Here is a 24,861-nt window from a genome sequence, read left to right on the forward strand (position 1 = left end):
CGTAGCTTCACTGCTTAGTCCATGTTTATAATGGGTTTTCATTCCAGGGTTTCTTCTGTCTTTTCTTTTTCTCCCATGGAAGTTCAGCAATGTTTATAAAACATCAGCCAACAATCTTATAAGAGTTTTTCTTTTCTCCTTCCTTAGTTTATTGGCCCATATATTATAAAGCATGGGCTAAGCCAGCGAGACATTAAAGGGAGGGGAGCAAATTTAAGCAGTGAAAAATGAGAAGTTACTCTTTGGGTACCGAATAAGCCTAATAACTTGTGTGATCAATGAAGCATGAAGCATATTGGGGAAAAGTGTAGAAGAGGCACTAGCCTTGCTTGCTGCATGATTTATCTCCCTGGCAAAGGTTCTGCACAAGGCTGAACTATAAATGGGGCATTTTCCAACCAAGAATTAGACCATTTGGGACATTTTCCAAGCAGCAACACAGATATATGCAAAACTCTCTTTTTTTTTCCTTTCCCAAGTCTACTAGATTTTGTCAGCTCTGCCCTCCTGCCCCGCTCCCCATCTCTGCTTCTCCCAGAGCTGAGCAGCTAACTTTGTCAAGCAGAACTCCCTAAAAATATACCATTGTACTCCAAATCCACTAAGCAATTGATTAAGAAGAAAGCAAAAGCCCGTAATCCTGTCCCAGGGCCCTTCCGATGGTGCAGAAAGCCTAAAGAGATACAGCTAGTGAGGCTGAGATTAAAGTAGCCATTGTGTGTGACATTTTCTGAAAGGGCTCATTTCAACATGAAAAATGGCCTTGGGATTATGATAAATGGGGGGTTCTGACATGCACATTCCCCTCCTATAATCATCTGTGTTAGAGCTGAGATAGCAGATTGTCTGCCTCCTGTGATGGAGCCCCCTGTAAAACTCACCTTTTTCCCAATTGACCTTCAGAGGGGATGATTAATTGCCTGAAGGTAGCCTCTTGTCAGTTAGCCTGTGATCTTTGTTCTCTACGTTCAAACCATCTGCTGAGAACGGACGAGGCTGCTAGTCCGTTTCTTAGTCCTTTTCGTACTTATTACTTCTGAGAAAGAACAGGGCCAGGGCTCCAAGGGTCTCATGCTAAAATTGGCACCCTAGCTCCCAGCTCGCTAACAGTGAAGGAGATTTATAGACTCATCCTTTCCAACCTCTTACAATTTTCAAGGATTGTTCCAGCTATGAGCAGGGCTCCAGGAATCAAACAAAACAGAAAATGCTCTCGCATGCCTTGGGATAGTAATTGCTGAGCCATTACTTGTCAGACTGAGAAGGTTTTGAGAATCCAGGGAATTATCAGAGCAGCTGTTGTGTTGCCTTTTAAGGTTTCTGGATCTTAAACAGGTCATTGGGATTCTTATTAGCTTTTACAGGGGGAAAGAAATGAACCACCAACCTGCTGTGTGTGCAGTGGCCGTGTTCTGCTCTTCTGTATTAGAGCCAGGAGCTGGACAGCTTTCCCCTTGCTGCTTAGCCAGACTGACACTTGTCACTGATCTCCAGGGCACTGCCACACGCCGTTTCAAGAGATGGGAAGGATTCCTCTAGGCTGTCCTATATGCTTTTATATATAAACAGATGATCAACTCCTCCGCTCCTTGTCTGGGAGGGTGTCTGGTGCGTTTCATATTTTTCGATTGCTGGGTGAAATTCCCCCGTGGGCAGAGGAGCTGACAGTTGCCTACAAAACACATAACTCAGGAATCAGGCTGCGGTACAATTTGGTCTTTTGGTGCACATTGCTATACCGTGCGCCTAACTGAATGGTCGCCAATCTTGTTAGGAAAGTGCCTCTTTGAGGGGGTGGTGGTGGGGAAAGCCATTTAAAAAGAGTATTAATTGATCAAAAATAAAACCAGAAGAACACCAATATCCAAAAATATATGATTTTGTTTTGCTCCTTACTCCAGAAATCTGTCTAAGGATATGTTTAACATGAAATTCATGTAAGTGTCTGTGAAACCTGTATAGATTTCAGCACGTTCTTCAATTTAAGCATGTATTTTGCTGAATAAGGATGTCGACTTCTGCTGAATCTTTATGTAAAATTCTCTCTCAGAAAACTAGAGCTCAGCTTTGAATTCATTAGTAATAGCAATTTAGGTTATTCTAATAGAATAAACGGAGGCACAATAGGTGTGCAAGAGCATATTATTCTTACTTTATTCTTAATTGATATTAGCCTGTTCTTACTAGAAGGATCATTTATTAGTGTAGGCCTGGATAAAAGATGGATTTAATCATTAAATTTTTCTCTTTTTTTCTTGATAGTGTTTTACGTCTCACTGCCTTTTTGGGACACTATCTTCTTGCATGAAGCACCTGTTTTGTGCACAATGGGGCTTTGCTTTCTAGCTGAAACCTTGAGATACTATATAAATAAGTTTGTGTAGATGGCGGTCTAATAGCTTTTTTTCTGAAATCCCCGTTTGCTTTTCCTGTCTGCTTCCTCTTCCTTCTCCCATGTAGTGGACTGCATGGATCCTACCTGCTCAGGACGAGGCGTGTGCGTGCGAGGAGAATGTCACTGTTCAGTTGGCTGGGGAGGAGCAAACTGTGAAACCCCAAGAGCCACTTGTCTGGACCAATGCTCTGGTCACGGGACCTTCCTCCCCGATACTGGACTCTGCAGCTGCGATCCCAACTGGACTGGACATGACTGCTCAATCGGTAACATCAGCGGTGACTTACTGTTGGTTTTTATTTTATTTAAAATTTGTAAAATATTCAGACTTGGATCTGCAAAAAGAGTGCTACAGATGTGTTCCAGTAAAGCACGTGGAGGGCATGACTGGAAGCAGAAATGCCATAGCTCAACTACATAAATAATTCTGCTTCCATTGCTGAGCATAGAGTAATATAATAAATAACCCCATTAAAGCCACCTCAGCTTGCTATTGTTCATTATATTGCTATGAATGTAATTGATGGTCTACATATAACTGCTTGTTCTGGTGTTAGTTCTTGATGAATCCCAGTAGCTACCAGAGGGTCTGTTTTGATTTTTAGGAGATGACTAAATATTCTTCAGGTGGCTGTAAACAAGAAGGAAGAGGTGGCAATCTTTCAGGTCTCATTTCCCTTCTGAATTCAAAGGCTGTGCTTTTCTAGGCTCAGCTAGAGGAGAAGGAGTGTCACATAAGGTTCATATTAAAAGACTGTAAGCACTGTCCTCTATCAAGTAAAAAATAAGTTTACTGAGTAGAAGTATTTAATAGTACAAGCACCCACCAAGAAAAGAGATTTTTATGGGCAGTTTTGTTTAGAGGTTTGGAACTTTGACCTTCCTTCTTTCCTCAGCTGAATGGGCATCTTGCTCAAAATCTGCGTCAGGTATCTGAAATGAAAGCTAAAGAAAAACTATTCCGGAGCCTTCTCTTTTCTTCCAAATGCAATTAGCTTTTAGATGCCACACTGAAAATGCTATAGTACATTAAACAGTCAGAACCTATGGAACATTAGTCTTTTGGCTTTTGTGCTGTATATTGTGCTCACAAACAAGAGACCACAGCAATAACAGCTTCTTTACCTTACACAGCTGGGGTGGAACTAGGCCAAATATCCAGGGCAGCTCAGTATAGGCAATGAAATGAAATGAATTTTCAGCAAAGTGAAAAAAAAAAAATTAGGAGAGTGCATATAGTAGAAAAATAAAGTAAACAACATCTTCTCTGAGGAATTACTATCATGCGTAAAGAAAATCAGGTTAACTCTTTGCAAGTATTTTAAGAGAGTAACTTCCAAGGATGGGGAAAACTGAATAAACTGGTACAAAGGATATAGAAAGAAAACCTTTTTGACAATCATCATTTAGGTTAGATGTTAGAAAGCTTGTCATAAAGTAAAATTGACTGGGCTGAAGAATAAGCAAAAGAGGAGGCCTACTTGCCTGGGGCTAAAAGTAGGTTGATCAAAACTTTTGCAGATGTAGGGTGGGAAGTTATCCTGCATTGATAGGAGGATAAATTTGGTGTCAGGCTTTTCCCTTCCCCTTGCTAACATGTTCAATTCCATACTCTATGAGTTCATTTATAAGACCACCCGTAAGGGGAAAGGTAGTAGTGTATTTCTAGTGATTTTGTAGCATAGTTCATAATTGAGTCATTATTCTGAGTTTATATGGAGGTTTGTGGATTGCAAGGATGGATTTGGAAAAATGTTCATTTCAACACGCAAACAGAATTCACTTTCCCTTTGTTAACCTGCAGGGTCATGTACAGATGATTTATAAGCTTTCTTATGCTGCTTTTATAAATCCATCTAGTGCAAACTTTCTTTGGCAGTATGAGGTTATTTGAGACAAACTTGAGCATCATTCCAAGACCTTTTTCCTCACCGAGCTGCTTGTAACATTCAGGTTATTGTGCCTCACAGCTAAAATCACAGCTAAGGTGATTTGTAAACTTCCATTTCTAACCTGGACCTTTCCACTGAATTGATGACTTGATTTGAAAGACAGATTTACTCACAGGATGCGTGGTACTCTTCTTGCATGATTAAAATAGAGTGAGCAAGCATGTTAGTACACGTAACAACACACTGCCCAACCCAGTGGGGTGGAAGTTCTGTAGAAGGAACTAAAGGGGCCAGATTTTTATTGTCCTATAAACCAGGACCAAACAGAGCAGAAGAATTATTAAGTGAAAGGATTAAGTACTTGCATAAATCAACCTCAGCTCAGCAAAGCAGTTAGGACTGTGTTCAGTCCCAGTGAAATCTATAGGACTGTGCCTACGTGGGCTGGTGCCAAGGACAGCCCCTTTCGTAAACCACATTGAGAAGCAGACCCTGAGAACAGCATAATCATCTGGAAACCCAGAATAAAATATGAGGAGGCACAGTGGGTTTTCCAGCTCTTAACACCTTGAAGTCAAGACTAATACCTACCTGAAATGCTGTATGCTGTATTCATGTAGAAGGTATCAGTCAGTATGCAAGCAGCTAGGTGAACGTCTGTGGATTGTCATATGTAGAAAGTAAAACTAGACTATCTTTGAACCTTAGACTCAGTCTTTCAGCTAAGTAGGTAGATTTCACCTGCCTTTAGCGGGAATCTTAAAGGAATGCAGATTGCTGGATAAACCCCTTAGTTTTCACAAGATAATATTACAGAGATTTCTGTTTCCTGTTTGTATTATCTTTTTTCATTCCACTTGTGTCCTCATAGACAAGCTATGCAATTCAATTTCTTGTGAATTCTACTCTGCACTGCATTGTAGGAAGAAGTAATGATATGGGGGGGTTTGCTTTATGTGTGTGCCCACTGCCAGTATATCTTGAGACAGGGCTGCTGCTATACTACCTCAGATTTTTCACTCTGGAAAAATGCTTCGTAAATGTGCTTCACCCTTTCATGCAAGGGACAGTTTCTTAGGGTCCTCTTTCCTTCGGTATGCATTTCTTTTTTGGTAGATTCCCAAATAAAAGAAAAGTCTTTTAGAGAAAAGTGCAGAGATAAGTCCAGAGATAAACTGTACTGAGCAGCAAAAGTGGCATTTTGGTTTCTCCATAGGAGAATTCAATCCCTTCCCTTTTGCATCTTAGTACTGATGCACAAGCAAATACAAAAAGGTTCTTTGTAACCCCGTTCAGCTAAAAAGTCCAAGACAATGCTTATCACAAGAAAGATAATTAAGGAACCACTTGTCCTAGCCCCTTTTCTCCAGGGTCTACCATCACAAATCCTCTGTATCCTAGGCTTTTGGCATGCTATCTCCCTTCACCTCTTAATGAGCCCTAGCAAAGGACTTCATTCTCCAAGTTCTGGCAACTAATGAAGCCATTATAGGGCAGCTCTCCTAACCTCTTGTTGTCTGAGTATAGTGGGAAGAAGGAAATGGCCTGTGCTACAATGTGAAACAGAACTTAATATGTGATATAGTCTCACTCTTGACCTGTTTAAACCGGACCAAGTATTTCTGACTAACCAAGAGGCAACAAACCACGTACCATAAGACGTATTTGCTGAGTGCAGTGAAATGAATAGATGAGTCAGGTTATCTGCATTTGAGGAATGCACTGTTTCCCAGAGGGATCTCACTGATGCATCAGTACAATCCCAGGCCCACGAAAACAGTATATGCTTGGATGCAAAATCATTCTTAAAGGAATTGAGTTATCTGGTGTTGTCCTTCACTCTCCTCAAATTTGAATCGGTGATTTTCACACTATTCTCTGTTTGGTAGTTGACATCTTGACATGCATGATACTCGCTAGAATCATCAGAAAGTTGATTATACAAAGCAGCAACAGAAATTACGTTCTCTGTGTAATAAGTGTACTGACTTTTTCTGGGCAGTTGGCAGTAGTTGTACATTGACCTGCATACAGATAAGGATTCCTTCTCAATCACTCATTCATAATGACTCACTTTATGCATGGTTGACATCCAGTGCAGTACTTCAGACCTTTAAAAGTACACTGGAGAAGAGCAGTAACAGGAATAGTATTTTGTATATGGTGGTCCTAAATTGGCAGTGGAGATATAAAATCCTGGGCTGTACATTTAGTGATAAGAGCTGGGAAGTGGAAACTGGGACTCAGTAACGGAGTTAGAAGTTTTGAAGTTTTTCTTCATATTTTGAAAAGGCTAAGAGAGCATGCCTGGCCAGAGACTGAGGCTGAGCTTACATGACCATATGTCATGAAATCTAGTAGTTTGGTCTTATTCATAGCTTCTCGCACCACTTCTGCTGCTAACAGTGTTTTCTGAGGATATGTCATTTGACTTTATGACTGCCCTTTCCCCCCTCTGTGACAGGGAGGAAATACTGCTTCCCAGTGACTTGTTGCCGAACTTTGTTACTAAGGTCTATGATCACAAAGATATTTAGGCATTTACAAATTGCCTTAAGCAGATGCAGATTATCAAACTTTACTACAGTGCTGCAGAGAACCTCTTCTCAACTTCTGAGGCATCCGACTGTCTAGAGCTGCCTATTGAAAAGCTACCTTAAGTTCCTAAATTTCTGCTATGGCACATACAGCAGGTGTCTCCTCAGTCTGAGAAAGCATTGGATGTGCTCTCTCACTTCTTGGGAGAGTATCCCAACTACCAGGTCAATGCAGATGCTACAAGTAGCCATCTCAAAGAAAAGAATGAACTGGCTGGGCCGATCCAAAGAGATGCCAAAGCTGAGGACAGGGGTTTCATACCCTGACCCTTAATGTCAACTGGGCATCGTTCTAAAGAACAGAGTGCCTGTCGTTTGGGACAGGAAGAGAGTTTCAGACCATCCATCTCCTCGGCATTTCCTGCACTGCAGTGCTCATCCTGGCCACACTTACTCTGGCTAGAAATGTTATGAATATCTTTAGTGGACAGAAAAGAAAAAGGTTTTGGATTTATGCCCAGTTCCATGCCATCACCTCCTGCTTTGAGGCTTCCCATGACATTACCAATTTAGTGGGGTAGTTGTCCTAGAGCAGAGAAACCCCTGCAGAGGGCAGTTCAGATTTTAGTTAAGTGGAAATCCTTGAAAGAGAGCTTAAAATTGATTCCTCATTGATTCAGCTGCCTTCTTATTTGGGTGCTTCATGTTACTTTGGAGCAGTCAGGGTTTCAGCTTTTGAGAGATTCTCAGTTCTGCCAAATAACTGGAGAAGGCTCAGCAGGCATCATGATCGCAGAATCCTCAGGAGAGAGGCAATTACAGAACTGTGGCATTGAACATAAAAAATAAGAAGCGCCCTCTTAGCCTGTGTGATCGGTTAAAAACAGCTTAGGAGGGGCTTCAGACTGCCATGTAATGATCACAATACTTGCAGATATGCCTAGATAAACCTGGCCTCCAAGCACAGTGGGGAAGTAGTGTGTGTATCCATAGGGCTAGCAGAAGACCAGGTATTTACCCACTAGTTGTAAAACAGTCCTCCATGGCTTTACCGCTTTTGGTAGGCTGAGAAGCTGGATTTAAAATAAAATTAGCAGGATGTGTGTATCCATGTCTCTGATTGCAGGGAAGCCATGTTCTTATAAATTATTGCACAGCACATTGAAATCAATGTTTACTTTGCTGGAGTATGGGTCAATTCAAGTCCATTCACAAACAATGATTAGATTTAAGATTCTGTATCAGCTAATGGTAATGACTGAATTTTTTAGTACCAATTTAGTTGTATAAATTAACAATGGAGAAGGTCTTTCAGATAGCACCCAACAGAGTTCCCCACGACAAAGTTGTACAGTTCACTGAAACAGGCATATTTTCTGTATTCCAATTAGTAGATAAGGAGACCAAGAAGAATGAACTTTTAAAGAGGAAAGCTAGAGCAAATGCACCTTTACCTTCCAATGTCTTTTTTCATCAGGAATTGTGCAGGAGATTATTGCACACATACACACACACACACACACACACAAACACAGTTCTCATATATCTTACCAGACAACGTCATATCCTATTGGTCAAACAGTACCGGGATTAACGCAACATGTGTGATAAAAATTGATTTCCTTGGGCTTATTGGTGTCAACCTTACAAAACAAAATCTCCTGTTAAATTCATGTCATGCCCAAGGCCACCAAGATAAAAATCCATCTTTGGAGAATGTTCCTATAATTCTTCCTTTAAACTATCATTTTCTTCATTAAGGGGTAGAAATGTCTCTGTAAAAGATGGATATTACATCAGCTGTCACATGATACAAGCTTGTACCTTACTACAGACTAGGGCCCCCTTTCATGCCTAAGAAATCGCTGATTTGTCTTAGCTTTAAAACACATGGGGAAGAACAAGAGAACTAAACCTCGGGATACAACACCTGAAATTGATAAACATCCATATATTTTAGATCTTAATGACTTAAGAAAATTATATTGGGCACAGCTATGTAATCAAATGCCACTTTAAATGATCTTCCTTCAGCTTGTAGCTAGTCTGGGGCAATTGAAATTATGGGAGCACAGGGTCTTCAAAGCTAGGCTTCAGAAGATATCATCAAAATCTGTTCTAGCTCGATACTAAAATTGCAAACCCACTCCTGAAGGCCTTACCTTAGTCCTTTAAGAGTCGTTGAAGGCCAGGAAATGTTTTGTACAAGCAGGGATTTCACCCTCAGCCTTGCAGAACCATAGCATGATGATTTGTGAACTTGTGATCTTCCGCGTTTTATTTGCGTGGAGAGAAGTAAGTTTTCTCTCTGAGGGAATAAAGTATGTGCAGCCCAGCGCTGTTGCACAAGGCTTTCACAGGCTCTTCCTGGCAGATGCCTGCTTTGTGAATTGTGAAGGAGTAAGTGAATCCAGAGAATCACCAGTGTTAACAAGAACTATCATTGTACAAAACATAAAGTTTTTTATGTAGTTGGGATTGTGAGTACAGATTTTAGCCTACCCATTGCCAAGATGAACTTATCCTTTAAAGTCTTCTAAGCTTTTTATTAAAAATGCAATAAAAGACTAAAAGCAGCGAAAACATTTGAAATAAAAGTATTCAGGAAGGCTTTCATCTGAATACCCTTTTACTCCCTTTCCCTTTGTTTATTGAAAATATGTATAAGGAGACCCTGGTGTGGTGGAAAAAAAGGCAGTAGTTGAGATTTTTGTGGGGAGTCCAATTCTTCAGAAGTCCAAATATCTTTGTGGTCAGCAGATGAAAAGGACATACTCAAGTGCAGGAGAAAACTCCCAATAAGATAGAAAATACAACTCCCAATAAGAAAGAAAATGAAACTTAGATTTCAAGTATGGATTCTTACTTACAATCTGATAGTTGAGAAATTGTCTTAGCACATTTCCCTGACCAACCAGAGATCCATCAAATTTCTGTCAGCTTCAGGATGTTTTTACGATCTTACTTTTAGTCACTTCTTTGTTTGTGACAGTCCATGCAGTCTTGTTCAGATACAATGGCCAAGGGAGAGATTGAAGGAACTGAAAACTTGTGTTCTAGCTGTCATTTCAAACTTGGCCAAAACCAGTGGAAATGGTGATATCATCAGTCTGGCTCTGACCATTAGATCACAAAATATTTGGTCTGATTAAGTCATGTCTCAGGCTGAGAATAGTGTATGTCCGATGGTGTAACAAGCAATCCTTGGTCTTCACTGACCTTAGGCATACTGTGATGAGTAAAGCTTCTTTCTCTCATGTTGGCTGTACCAGCATCAGTGCAAATTTATGGACCTCCTCAAATGGCAATGGGTAGACTATTCCGTTCCCTATTTGTTTTCTACAACAATTAGGGCTAATTCCCAGCATGCCAATTTTAGTTCAGCATTCTTCCCTATCTCCAAATGTGACCTCAGCAGTCACACCATGAGTTCAGAAGTTCTTTTTGTTTGTATCAATTATGCTTTGTGCTGTGGACTTTTCTGACTGAAAACAGCAGTGATGTACAGCACTCTGTGGCGTTCATGGTAACTTGGCTAGTTTGAAAAATAGATGTTTCACAGCATCACAACAAGCTGTTAAATTCCATGGTTAAAACAGGCTACCATTAAAATAGCGTGTTTTGAGGATGGCTAAGCAATTAGCATGTTTGCTTGTATCACTGAAAACTTATGAGTCTCAGATGGCCAAATTTTTGCTTATTTCTCTGACTTTGCTTTTGAAAGGATGAGCCTTAGAGTCCTTACAGCTTCTGGACTTAAATCATGCCAACATGGGGGCTGGTCATAATTTAGTCCCTTCTCTACAATAGAATATCTGTCATGAAGTTGCTTTTTTTAACAATATTAAGTCACTTCTTTGACACAGTAAGTGTAATCCAGCTGTCACTGAGGACAAAACTACTATGTTGTAAAAGCGATGATGTGAACTGGTTCTTCAAGTTCTTTTGGAGATAAAACCAGTTGATCAAACCGGCTGAGGATCTGAAACGTTATAGTCACCACATGAAACAGGTCATGCTCGTAAAACCGTAGGAATAGGTGTATATTTCTACAGGCTTAGAATTGCTCTATGGCAGTTGTGCAGCTTTTGAACTGGAGATACATGACGTTCAGTAAGTTTGTCCAATCAGTTTGTAATGAACTCACAGAAGACCGTGTAGACATCCTCTTAGTTTTGTGAGTCTAGACCTCCGCTTCTGACTATTCCCTCTTGTAACCAGAATACTGCTGGAACATCAGCAGAGTAGACAGGTAGTAGGTACATACTACTTGCGTGTAGTCAGGCTCTGCCTATGATCTACCTTGATTAGGCTGGATCAAGACTGTCCTCTCATACCTCACTCATTTGGCTCAGCAAGGAAGGTCATAGGTTCCATGTCGTGGCTTCTCCACTTGCATTCAGTCAATTCCACGCTGTTGCTGGTGGATAGCTCCTGCGACTGTGATCTTACACTCCGACCCAACTGGAGCTCATCACAATCAGAGTTTCTGCAAACGTTTATTGCATGTTTTCAGCTTCATCAAATCATGTTTCATTCCAATTTAGAATGGCTGAGATTAAGTAATAGGGAAAATAATCTAGGAGTCAGTAAAACACAGCAACATAAAAAATGAGCAAGCAAAAATAACGTAAGACCAGGGATTGTCATATAGTGGATTGGTGTCTACAGAAGGCCAGAAATTTGTGTTTTAATAAGCTGTCTGAAGTGGATGCGCTGGATTTAGTATAGCCTCTCTGCCCCCTTCCAAGTTGCAAGGTGTTCATACTCTAAAAACTATCATCACAATTTGCACTAACGAGCACCTTTCTAATGACCTTGACAGATGAAAGTTTGAACTGGCTTTGGAGAGAGCTTTGCTTCTTTTCCATAAAGGTGATCCTTCCAGACCAGTGTTGAGACATATGGACAGCACAGCAGACACAAAGCTTTTGGAGCAGCTGCTGCTGCATCCCATTTGTGTGGATAGACAGACATCTAACTTCTGGATATGTCAGCCCACCACATTTACATTTCATAGATGTTCTGTGTCTCCTTTTGAAAAACATTAATAACAATAACTTTTCTAAGTTCCTTGGTGAAATGTTGTCTGAAGAAAAAGGAAACGGTGTTGGGACTGTCTGTATAGTAGTGCCGAGCTCTGAGTAAGGGAATCCCAAGCAAATCTAACTTGTGATTACTTCAGCACACATATTTGTAAATGCTCTGTTGAATTGATTTTATACAAAACCAAACTGTACAGAATTGGAAAAGAAATTAGTTCTTTTTAATGACCGTAAGCATGAGCAAAAGGCTTTTCTACTGTCAAATTATCCCCTCCTTATGGACACAGAGAGGAAATTAAAATTAGTCCAGAAAAGAATCCTTGTTAGGAACTTCATTTAATACGTTAGGAATTGTTTCTTCTCTGGGAAGCTTTAACTCACATCCCAGAAAGCACAGAGATCCAATTAAGCATCAAAGAGAAAAACATAATCCTGCACTTCGGGATATTTATTTTTATTCAACAAATCTCAGTTCCAAGACTGAAGTCCATCAATACCTGGCATTTCATGTCCTACTATTCAACAGTAAGAGACAGTTTAAAATAAAGTTCAGAATAATAAATAAAGGGAAGATTGACACAAGTACAGAAGTAAATCACAGCTATAGACGAGATGCTTCAGACACAATGTGATGGTCAGTCCCTAGCTTTTAAGGCAAGGATGAAAATAGGGTATAAATATTGTAGAAACTAGAGGCTGATAAAAGGCAGCAGACCAGTGTAATGGAATTTCATCTCTCAGAGTTATAGCTTTTCAGACGGGAGCTGGAAAACCTTTATGCAAATATGAAGCAAGCTGAAATTGCACTTAGAAGTGAGATTTTTTTAACAGACATGCTGAGTGTACCGTTGTATGTTGTGCAGCTGCACAACTGGGTAGGAGCTGTGATCCATTAGCACGGGGATTGCTAAGGACTGCCTCTGTTCTTACCGTCACTATTTCTAGCCAGAACTCCCAAGAGTCCCGTTGTGCTAGGTGCTGTATGTTACAGAGTAAGAGGCTCAGTCTTGGAGGACAGACATACATCAGTTGAAGTATATTACTATACTAAACTCATTCATTACTCATTTTAGAGATGAAAGGTAGGTTCCCGGGCAGTTACGGGACAGATCTCCTGGCTCCGCTCACCACCAGGTGAGCAGCTACTCTGTGGACTCTTCATCTCCAGGTTAGGCAGCTCAGAGCCACCTAGATTCCTGATTTGAATCTCCAGAAAGACATGAGACCTACATAAGGATTTGCAGAAGCCTTTCAGTTAAACACAAAGCTGCTTATGCAAGCAAAGAACTAAATACCAGGAGGAAAATGGGGGAAAGTGCTGAAGTGGGCTTAATCTTTTGTGTCTAGCTGAGGGCCAGAGATGGGTGCTGTCTTTCATTAGGGTTTTCCACCAAGTCTTCTCCTAGGGATAGACAGCTAAGCCAGCTCAACAGCTTAGAGTAAAAACTCTGTCGTCTTCTGTCATGCAGATGTTTTATACCTCCTTTGGGCATACCCAGTCTTTTCTGCAAGTGCACAGCTGTCCCTTCTGCACATGTATGGAAGACCTGTACTCAGTCCTTCTTCTGCAGAGCCTGGCAAGAATCAGCATTTAGGCCAACCCAGGTATCCTGGTTAGGGTCACGCTATAACACAGGATATGCGTTCCCCCATGCAGACACTCCAAGAAGTTCTTCAGGGCTTCAGGTTCAGTAGGTGAAAACTCAGGTGTCCTGAGTCACATTTCAAAACCATCACTGAAGGTCAGTATTCTTCCTGATGAGGGATGGTGGCAAAGCTGATGGATTCATTTACAGTCTCTGGAAAGCATCCTTTAATTTTGATTTCCTCATCCATGGAAAGAAAAGAAATAACTGTTACCTTTCAGATATATTCAGTTTGCTGAGCTACATAAAATGCATTGAGATCCTTCAGTGGAGTGGACAGTCGTCTCAGTACCACAAATTTAATTACGCTCATAAAAGCAAACAGGTTTTATATTTATTGATATTAACGATAATTATTATTTCTACATTAGTAATATTTACATAATTGACGTGTGTTTTAAAAATAGGTAAACAGATTATTTTCATAAAGTCATTAAATTATGCAGACCTTTCTCTTCGGACATGATCTCTGAAGGAAAAAACACCTGACCTTCACTTAGCAACATTGACACAAGTTGCAGAACTGTTCCCCAGTCCCTACTGAAACAGGATGGTTTTCAGAGGATTTCATGCTACAGATTCGTTACTGGCAAGGACAGAAAATTCAGACCTTTCCTTTCAGGTTTTGTCTTGCTCCATAGTTTGAACCTTTCCTTATAACATTTGTAAAAAGGATGGCTTTAAAAGCTAACAAGCTTTATGTCTTCTTCAGTTCCAGCAGAGGAGTTCATATGTCACTACAGAGTTCTCAAATCACATAAATGAGAGTTTCATAACACTGCAAAATGCGCTTCATTATGAAGAATGTATTTAGCACTTCACTGCTATCTAAATCATGCCGATCATGAACCTTCTGGTTTTTCCATCCATATCTTTATATTAGATGCTTTTCCCAGATATTCCCCATAACTTGCCTTCTAAAGCAAATGCAGGTTGTAAAAACAAGGCTTAGCTCCTCACCCAACTCAGCCTTATAGCTCTGTGCAGTGCCTCTCTCCTCTGCTGCTTTTCTGGAAAAATCTGTCTGAGGCTGGAAATTGCCCCAGATGAGCCAACTTGAAATGGGAAAATCCCAGTTAAGACAGATTTTTAATTATTAAATTTTCTATTAATATGTTGAAGGTCAGTGGAACTGCCCCAGTTTTCAGGAAGCTCTGAGCAATTTCACCTGATCTTATATTTTAGCACTAAATCCATATTTATTAAAGGATTTAGTAGGCGGGTCAGAAGCAGCTAAATCTCTGATTCTGCATCACATGAATGCTAAAGAAAAATTTTCATCTGCATTGCTCTTCTCTAATCTGGAAAGCTTTAAACTGTTGTCAAGCCAATTTTAGGATTTTGGGGGGATAGGGGTAAACATGTAAAAATGGATTTGCCATAAATGAAGCACAAATTGACATCATTATCCCTTTCCCAACCCAATTCTTTAATGTAATGTGAAAATAATGTGAAATTCCGGATTATGCCACTTCCTGTGTTGGAAACTACCGTGTCTGTTACATCAATTAAAAAGGGCCATGAACAAAGCATTACGCTGGTGGCTAGTGTTTGATAGGTTTCTTTTCCCACTTTTTCTTCTGAAATAGCAAAGGCAACATAGTAGACTTTTTATTCTTAAGGGGACAGATGTGGGTCAGGTTTTAGCAGGATATGCAAAAAAAAAAAAAAAAAAGCACCAGGTACAAGGTTTTTATTTGTATGAGTAATTGATGTAGTATTCTTACTTCTGAAGTGGACTGTGACCTCATTTCACCTGGCACAGTGCAAACGGAGAACAAAAAGGATAATCTTGGCCTCAGATAGCTGAGATTCTTAAGCATTAAGTGAACAACAACAGACAGAGACATGCTGATAGAGGTAGAATAAACTTACAATAAAATTTTTGTCAATGCAATATGGAGAGGTTAAGGCACATCGTCAGCCACTGTCAAGATTTTGGGTAGGTTTCAAGGTGGATTAGAGTTTTTAAGAGAGCCTTGAGGAATTCTGAGGCAGCCTTTACAGACCAGAGGGAAATCTCTCCCCCAGTCATGAGGAGATAATGCGAAAAAAAAGGCATTTGTCTAAAAACTAGCCAGCAGGCAGTTGAGGCTGGCCTCATGGACTGGTTCCCGGCGGGGGTGAGCAGTGATGGAATAGAGCAGGTCCTGAAACTGAAGATGAGTCATTTCTTTTTTGATTATTTGCATGAAAAAATAACCAGAAACCTGTTGGAATGGCATTATCCTTTTCTAAGGATAATGTTTATGATGCACCTGAGATCTCTGGATGATTCACCCAAAACTCAACAGTGCCTTGAGCACAGTCCACTCCAGAAGTTCTCCATGAAAGAGGTTGCAGGTGAATTGTCCTCCAGAGCTACTTTTGTACAGCTACTACTGTCTTTCCTCCTTGACCCGCAGAGGGCAACTAGACTCAATTTAAGTCTTCAGGAAAGGGTGTGACATAAGGTAAGGTGAAATCCAGGCAATGGAAGACACCAGTCCTAGACAGTAACATAGCAAAAACCCAGATGGTAGAGTAGAAATGAACTGGATTCCTTAGATAAAGGATAACTGCATCCATGAATCAGTTAATGTCCATCAGTGCCCTCTGGTAAGTGTAAGTGTCAGGGAGCAAAATACAGGGTATTACTCAAAGTCCAGGTATTTGCCACAGAGGTGCATGGGCTGATTGTACCTTTTGAGGACAGCAAGCCTCATATTTGCTCTTAGAACTGGGCACCAGATTTGCTTAGAAGATCCCCTTCCTTCAAGGAACCACAGGCGGCTTTGAGAGCTGCATGGCAAGATGAAGTAAAACACAATGAACCTCTAGGAAAGGATAAGGAATGGCTAAGCTGTTCATACAAACAGTAGAAGAGATTAAAGATGAAAGGAAATATTTAGTCACCTTTTGGGAACAGCTGGTGTGAAAATATTTAACAGGCAGGTCTTTTATGCACCAGCACAGTGTTCTAACTAAGCTTAAATAGGCAGGAGCAATATAGTGCAGCTGGCCAGTCCATGAATACTGTAATAGGAGAATTAAAAGCTTTCCTTCTCATTTGCTCACGCAGCTCAGATGGTAGCTAATCATGTCCTGTAATTTTAACAACAGAATTGGGAAATGTACCAAAAAAAAATGCAGCTTGTAATGAGAACAGAGGTGGCAAATTCTGTCCCTGGGACTGAATGACGAAGAAACGATTCACCTGTCCTTTTCTGTAAATCAGCCTTAGTTGTCTTGAGCTACCCAAAAAGACCTGTGTTTAAGTGGAAACTTAATCTGAAATCCATTTTGATCATTTCTTTGAGTGCCACCAGAAAAGTAAAAGCTACTCTGACTATTTAATCACCCATTAGGAACCTGTGAGCATTTAAGAGCACCATGTTATAAAGGGCCAGGGCGTACAGCAGGATGTGTGTTGTAAGGCTGTTTAAATTGTATGGTTCCCATCTATCTTTAAACTGGCAGCTAAATGGAAGATTTAGATTTGAGAGTTCCTGGCTCCTGGTTCCCTGTCAGAAATAATTAAACTACTTTTTAGGGAGACTGTCGTAAGTAGTTTGCTTCACAAGTGTTTTTCACAGCTGAGGGTCTTTATTACAGCTCTTGGGGCCTGGGAATCCAAACTACCTTATATATTGATTATATATGAATTATACATTCATAAGCCAGAGCCTGCACTCGCTTGTGTGTGGGTGGCGGTATGGCTGGGGTCTCAGCTGGGTGGGAGACAAAACCCAAAATGTTCCCGGCATTCCCGTTCTGGGTTAGCCTAAGATCTGTTTGGTTTAGATCATTCAGTGCGTGTTGCTGGCCCACGTGTGCAAAACTGTTCGCTGGCAGCGTGTTGTCTGGGAAATATTTCAGTCGAGATGTAAATCTCCCAGTGGGTTTTCCATCCCTTTTCATAGGAATGACTCCACAGAGATTCTGCCTTTCAGAAAGTGCTTTTTTTCCTCTCTTCACCATTTTTGAATGTCACTCCATTATCCTAGTTTCACACCTTTAAATAACTCCAAGAAGGCTTCTGACTATCACTCAAAATAGCTTCCTTTTGTCCCTGCTTTTTTTTCCTGCACTATCAACCTGTAGATGTCTGACCTACTGTCATTTCCCTGACTTATCGACAGCACACAAGACTGGATATCAGGACATCTAGGAGTTCCTGTGCCTGTCACAGAGTTCACAGATACCTGTAGACCCATCATTTTACTTCTTTATGCCTTGTTTACTTTATCTGTCAAAACAGGAATAACATCTTAACATCAAAAAATAACCATTGGTACTCGCTCAGACTCATTAATATTCTCAAACCAAAGATAAAATATTAAGTAAATAATAGTAAAGTCCTTAAGATGTTCACATGGACTTTGGAGTCGCAAGGGGCTGAGTCCTTCAAGATGCCAATTTTCCTGTCCATTGCTGGAGATATTTGTCTCTTTGGAATTTCAGAGCTTCACAGTCAGCAGTGGAGGTTATTTGCAGTGCACGTCACTGGGCTTGAGGATACCAGTGCTATCCCCAATTTAGAGATGGGACCCTGAAGGTCAAAGCTGGGGAACGGGACATAATGAAGATGTGAAGTAACGGAGCTGGCATTCTCCGGATTGCTTGGTGAACTGGGAGCAAGAAAAATTACACGTTATTTAGTATTCTGAGGTGCAAAGTTCAACACATATGAGTAACTAATGTAAACCAATAACCACAGGAGTTGTTTCAGTCCAACACTAGAGTAGTCCTGTGGTGAAAGACTGCACCAGAGGCTACAACAGTACTTTTCTAGTTTGGGCTTAAATACCAGCAGTCTCAGACTTTGTACTGTCTCAATGCATTTCTTCTCAGCTTGCTGAAATTTTAGGACCATAAATCTAGCTTTTTATTTTTTACCTGCTGTTTCCTTTATCCTCCCCCAGACTTTGTTCATCAGGTTAGCCAACAGCCAAGGAGAGCTAATTTTTTTTTTTTTTTTTTTTTTTTTTAGTGCAGCTTTATTGCTACATTAGCTAACTTGCAGGTCCTTCATGTTCACATACACATACATCCTGACTGGCCCACGCTCCATTGCAGTGCCGTCTGGCAGTTGGGGAAAGGGGTAGAAAACACATGCGGCTGGGCTCCAACCCTTTAGCAAGTTGATAATTGCCCATCCCTTCTGTTCATAACGGGCTCTGTAGTATGATATTACCTCCCTCGCATCTAGGAGCTGTGAAAATCTGTGTCTCAATGCCAGACGCAAAGTAAAATCTTCTGACAGCAACTCAAGAGTCCTTCCTTAGCCACGTCTTAAGTGATAGTGTAATTTCTACTGACTTCCAATAAAGCTTACATTAGATTCCGTTACACTTGGGCAGCAAGTGGTATGTGCATATCCTTAGTTTAAGCACCCAAGGTGCCCAAATACTTTTGCAAGTTTGACTCTAAATGCGACAGACAAGTTCCTGAGTGTCTTAAGCACATTTGAACTCCAAAGTTCTTTCATTAGAGATTTAAATATATAGAACTAAATGTTTGAGAGGGTTTGGAGACATCTGAGACACTGCAGCAAAAGTTCAACAGCAAAATGTTTCACCACCTTGAGCTGTAGTAAGCAGGAGCTAAATATTGTGTTCTTGTCGCACTTGGAAAATGAGGTGTTTTCTAGACATGCAAAGCACTACTATTATTACTACTGTAATTACCACTGTCTAAAGATCTCTCTGATCCTTGGAGACAAGAGTCCATTTCAGCGTAAGGAGGTGAAAACCTTCCAGCTCTCTCCTATGATTCAAAACCTTCCTCCTGGAGTTGAAGTGGATGTTCCAGCCCCACATCAGGAGTGTGTCAAAAGTCCCCGAACAGCCTAAGCTTCCTGTTACTGGCAGTATTAATTAGCAATAGACTAAAGGCAACTTAACTAATGCTGAATTTCAGTCAGGTGTGATGTTAATGCAGGCTGAGTAGTTTTGAATATTTTATGTGCAGCCAGTGACCTGAAGTAAATGTCTTGTATAATACCACTTGCCCCTCCACGACAAGCCTCAAGGCCTGAACCCTGCACTTAATATGCTCAGAAGTGCAAAGAGAGGCATTGGAGATGGGTTGCTGTCTGAGATACTCATTTTGGGGGTACATATCTGGGGGAAGAGAGAGAAAATATGCTCAGCAGAGGACCCGGGTACCCCTTTCTGGGCTTCTAGCCCAGCCCTGCTCAGTATTTCTTCTGTTCACGTCTCCTCTCCACTCTCCCCAAAAGGAACTGTGTCCCTACCCTGTAAAATCTGTAAAATGGTTCTGTCAAGCAGAAGGCTTGAGTCCAAAACATTTGGGAAAGTTTGATCCAATTTAGATGCACTAGGCAGGAGTCAGAGAGGAGGGGTAAGACCTGATAGTTTGAAATGCAGTCTGAATTGCCTCTCCTCTGATTGAGGAGAGTGCAGTCATGGTTTATGAGAGAATGAAAGTGAGCAGTCAGGTGATGAGCCTGGAGAAGAAGAAATAGATTCAATTCATTTCTTCTGCAGTATAACACCACATCTGTATTTTGTTTTATTTTTTTCCTTAAAATCAGTCCTATATAGTAATGGTGGTAGCAGGCATTTTAACACCTGCCTTGTGGGTACCTGTTCTCCACCAAGTCTCAATTTTTCCAGACAAATACAGTGCAGATGAAGACATGAAGTCTCCCAAATTCATGCCAAAGGCATGCCAGGTTTTAGCCAAAAGTCTCATGCTGGGCCAAATTATTATGCATGTCTGTGTCCTCATGCCTGCTGGGGCTCATGGAGGGTGGGAAGGCCAGACCCTCTGAAAAGCCAGTGTCCTTTAGCTCTTCTCTTTTTTGGAGGTAAGTACTGAGATGCTCAGCTGTGACTCCATGCTACTGTTTTAACTCCAATAAGACTTGGGAACAAGCCACCATCCTATGAACTCCAGTGCATGTAGCTCACAAAAAGAGCATGGTGGTACCTCCAAATGCCTGAGAGGGGGTTTTTAATGGGGTGGTAGGAGAACAGAGACAGCAGATGTGCAGACTCAGTAGAAATAGGAATATTCTACATTGAAATAGGAATATTCTACGTTAATTTTAAGAAGAGAAGGGTTTTAATGAATCCCATCCCCAGAACCGTGGGTTAACAAGCCATAAACAGGCTTTGCCAGCACTTAACTTTAGCATCAGTAGTTTATCAGCACATTGTTTCCACACTTAAACAGATTTTAATTAAATGTGACTTTTGTTCTGCTTATTGGGAGAGCCTTCCCCTTCGGATTTGGTGATCACAAAAGCTCGAGGAGTGCAAGAGAATTAGAAAGCAAATACGAGGATCAATCACAGCAGACCTCTGCAATCCATGTCCATCTCTTTTTTGTAATATACTTATTAGATTCTTATTGTCAGGAAGGATTAGTGTTATGAGCTCCAGGAATTCCTTTCATTGCCCTGTAAGGCGAGGTAGTGAAGTGTGGCTTCTTTTCTTAACAATAACACTCTGGATTTTCCCCCTCTCCCTTCTCTCCACCCATATCCCCTCCTCTCTCTTCTCTCCTCTCCCACAGAGATTTGCGCAGCGGACTGCGGAGGACATGGCATTTGTGTCGGAGGCACCTGCCGCTGCGAGGAGGGATGGATGGGCACAGCCTGTGATCAGCGAGCGTGTCACCCACGCTGCAATGAGCACGGGACATGCCGGGACGGCAAGTGTGAATGCAGCCCAGGCTGGAACGGAGAGCACTGCACTATTGGTAGGGAGAAAGAAAAACCGACTACTTTTGAAAGAATAATTGATAATCAGGGAGGAGAAAAAGCGCATGCTTAATTGAATATGTGTGACAGTGTAGCATGAGCACCTTTGTTCTTGGATTTCAAGTTCTGACATCATACATTTTCATGTGGGAACAAGACAAAATGTCCTTTCATTTGTTGATGACGTGGCTATATATATATGTATTTTATTATCAGATGTGAAGTACACCTATCTGGTGTTTGATCTCACAGAGACAGGCATCAAATGTCAGCTAGATGCTTTTAAAAACATCCCACTTTGCCTCTCTCGAAAGGTCTTTCTGTGGCCTCCAAGACTTCTCTCTACTATGGCGACAGTATTTTCAGAAATGTGCATCTGATTGAAAGTATTCTTTCCTTTTATTTGCTCCATCATTTGCACTGCCACTTTGCTTGCCAGTATAAAAGAGGAAACTGCAGTCAGATGACTTCTGGCTGGTATTTAACCCTGTCTTGCTTATCTCTTGTCTGCTCTGCTACCTTTCTAACCATTTCATTTCCCTCTCTGTTTGGTTCTGTATTCCTCATGCACCTGGCACTTTTCTTGAGCTCTCAGTGTCATGTCTATTATTAGTAGTATTATTAATAAAGTGCCACCAATATGCCAAAATCATAGAAAGAGGTGCAATTCTCACGTTAATCAGTTTGCAGCATCATTAATGAACTGGCTTGGCTTTACCTTCTCCTTCATCTCACTTAACTCCTTGATGCATTTTCCCTCGTTCCTTTTTTCTGACTGTCATGCATTCAACCACTTTAGTCCCCATTCCGTAGTCATGCTATAAAACCAGTGGCATTAAAACTCCCCAGATACCATTTATTATACATTAATGGAAAACTAAATTAGTGAATCCAGTTCTGCTCTCAATAACACCTGTGTGGACCTGAAAAAAATCAGTTGACTTCAGGAGAGTTGTTCCAGAGTGAGAATTCTCCTCCAGTCATTTTGTTTTAATCAGCTTCTTTTAAAGACAAGAAAATTTACCTCTATGTTGCTTTCATTATGCCATGATACATATAAATCACACTACATCAAAATTAACCATTAGCAATACCTGGGCAAACGTCTGCATAGTTATCTGTATGGATTATCAACTTAGTTATATGTAGACATCACTTTTTTTGCTTGAACACCAGGTAAAATCGCACACACAAAGATAGACAGGGAACGAAGCCTGATCACAATATTTTAGTTCCAGCATTAGGGTAATGGTACAAACCATATCTGTGGCTCAGTTCTACATATCATTTATTTATGCTAATGTCACCCTACCACATTATGTTCTCCACATGCATCCCCTAATAAAAAATATCTAGCTCTTAAAACTTCCTCTGTCTCATTAGACATTACATCTTACTTTCTTTTCTATGTCCCTAGCAGCTTTCATTTCTTTTCATGAGGAAGGGATTAAAAAAAACCCTCTCTTAAATGACTTTAAAATGAAAAGAGAGCAGTCCTTTGTTAATTGGAATCCTGTGTTCCTATAATATTATTTTATAGCCTTGTGTTCAAGTACTTTGATTTGGAAATCAACACAGGTTCATGAAAGGATTTAAAAAAAAAAAAATAATGTCCAGTGAAAGGCCCCAAATCCAGGGGACAATTTTATATGAAAGTCATTTATGCGCAAAAAAAGCCTGATTCATACCCTCAGTGCCATTTTATTAGTTCTGCTGCAAAACCAAAACCCACTAGTTCGGTATGATATTTCTCCACACAGCTGATATGCCTGGACTGTTTTCAAACAACAAGCTTTTGTCTTTCATGGTAATTAAATTTACCCCATTATTTGTAGTATTCCTCACTCTAAGTATAAAGAGTCTGTGTTATCATGGGAAAGGCCAGCACCGCAATGCAGTCAGCATCAAGATTTTACTGGTGCACACTATCATTTTGTGTGGTGCTACCTTCTTATTGCAGTGCTGCCTTGGTTTAGGAATCATTCTTTAATACTTAGAGTGCTGGAGCAATTCTGTTTCTTTTCACTTCCCCCCCTCCTCATCTTCTTGCATGGTGATTTAGCAACAAATTTGTACATAGTCTCATGCCTCTGAAGCTATAAACCGTATTTCCTACAGAATATTTCATTGATAAATGTGTAGAATGTAAAGGAGATTTGGCAAAGTCATAAATATCCAAGAAAATTGAATAGCCTTAGAAGGAGTAATAAGCTAGTTATATTGGCACAGATGAAAGGACATTGACTTGGAATTACATTAAGTATGTGGAAAGCATTCCCCTTGTCCTTGTGTAATTTCCCTGCATGGCAACTTGTTCTGTTGACAGTAATTCCGTATATGTCTGTGTCATGGCCCGGTTTGCTTTAGCACTGACAAGCATAAAACCCCATTGCTGAAGTGATGCTTTAACAATATTGCCATGTGTGCAGGTAACATGGTAGAAATGGATGATACAAGTAAAGGACACTTCTTCCATTTCCTGTTGAGCATGTTTGAGAGTAAGAAACCCTTTTGTTTTGTAGGTCATAGGAGGCTCTTTCTTACGGTGTTCAAGGGAACTCTGATCCCAGTGGAGTAATTTTGTTTGCTCATACAAAGAGTCATTTTACCAAATATGCTAGCTTGATTGCTCACATTCAGAGATTTCATTAGAGGAAGCCCAGTTAATTCCCAACCAGGAAATTGATGCAGAAGCTTGCATTCATCATCTTAATTCAACAAACTTAGTGCATCCAGGAAAAGAGTAGAACAGAAAGTTGATTATATAACTGCAGGAATCCTGAAACCCAGCAGAATGGTTCTATCGATTTGCTCTAATTTCTTAAAGGAAGAAAACCCATGACAACAGCCACAATGCAAGACTCCTATGATGGGCTCTCCAGCATGTTCCAAATTTGCCCCCAGTTAGAAACGTTGCAAGAATTCAACTTTCTTCTATTCTGGCCCAAACTACATACAGGGAGCATGGTGGGGTTTAGGAGCGTTGAGTTTAAAGGTGAAATAAACCTTCTTGCTGTGAGCTCTGAAAGGCCAAATTACAACTCATCTCTGTGGTAGGCTACTCTGTGGGATTGGTTCACAGGTGACACCATAGAAAATTTCCTGGGTTTAATAAACAACTCCAGAAATTTTCCAGGGCTGTAACAGCCTGGCCTCAAATTTGATACAGTTGATGATATGGCCTGGATAGTGCCCCAGGTGCTGTGCATCCCACCTCAGAGATGCCAAAGAGGACTTCACTCTTCCTATATGGGCTTGCACTGAGACTGTACGTGATATGTGAATGTCTCTGTATGATATTTTACTCGCAACAAGCCTTAATCCTTTGATTCATATTAGGGTTATTTAGAAAAATAGCAGCAAAGAGGGATTCCCTGTGTGGTGGAGTTGGGTTATTCATCATCCTTGAACAGCCTGGACACAAGACCAAAGCCATCACTTGAAGTTCAGTTGCTGCACCTGAATACTACAGGGTCTATAGAGCACCGAGGGACCAGCAGTTAGCTGTCCAAACACGCAATGATTTTCAAAGCACCTCAGTGACTAATTCCCATTGATCTGTACAAAAGCTACACGCTTAACTCCTTTTGAAAATCTGGTCCCGGCACGCACTGGTGATGTATGCAATAACAAGT

At 40.7% G+C, this 24,861-nt stretch overlaps 1 protein-coding gene across 4 annotated transcripts in view; it reads left to right on the forward strand.

Moving 5' to 3' along the window:
* The window catches only part of TENM4 (teneurin transmembrane protein 4), a 342,594-nt gene that overhangs the window by 194,972 nt on the left and 122,761 nt on the right, over positions 1-24,861 (forward strand). For all 4 annotated transcript variants that reach the window (XM_075727611.1, XM_075727612.1, XM_075727613.1 and 1 more), the window contains 2 exons: positions 2,461-2,661; positions 21,040-21,225. In XM_075727611.1, the coding sequence (XP_075583726.1) occupies positions 2,461-2,661; positions 21,040-21,225 (387 nt within the window). The remainder of the gene's footprint in view (positions 1-2,460; positions 2,662-21,039; positions 21,226-24,861) is intronic.

Source organism: Pelecanus crispus, chromosome 1 (genome assembly GCF_030463565.1).
Source record: "Pelecanus crispus isolate bPelCri1 chromosome 1, bPelCri1.pri, whole genome shotgun sequence".
Classification (NCBI taxonomy): Eukaryota; Metazoa; Chordata; class Aves; order Pelecaniformes; family Pelecanidae; genus Pelecanus; species Pelecanus crispus.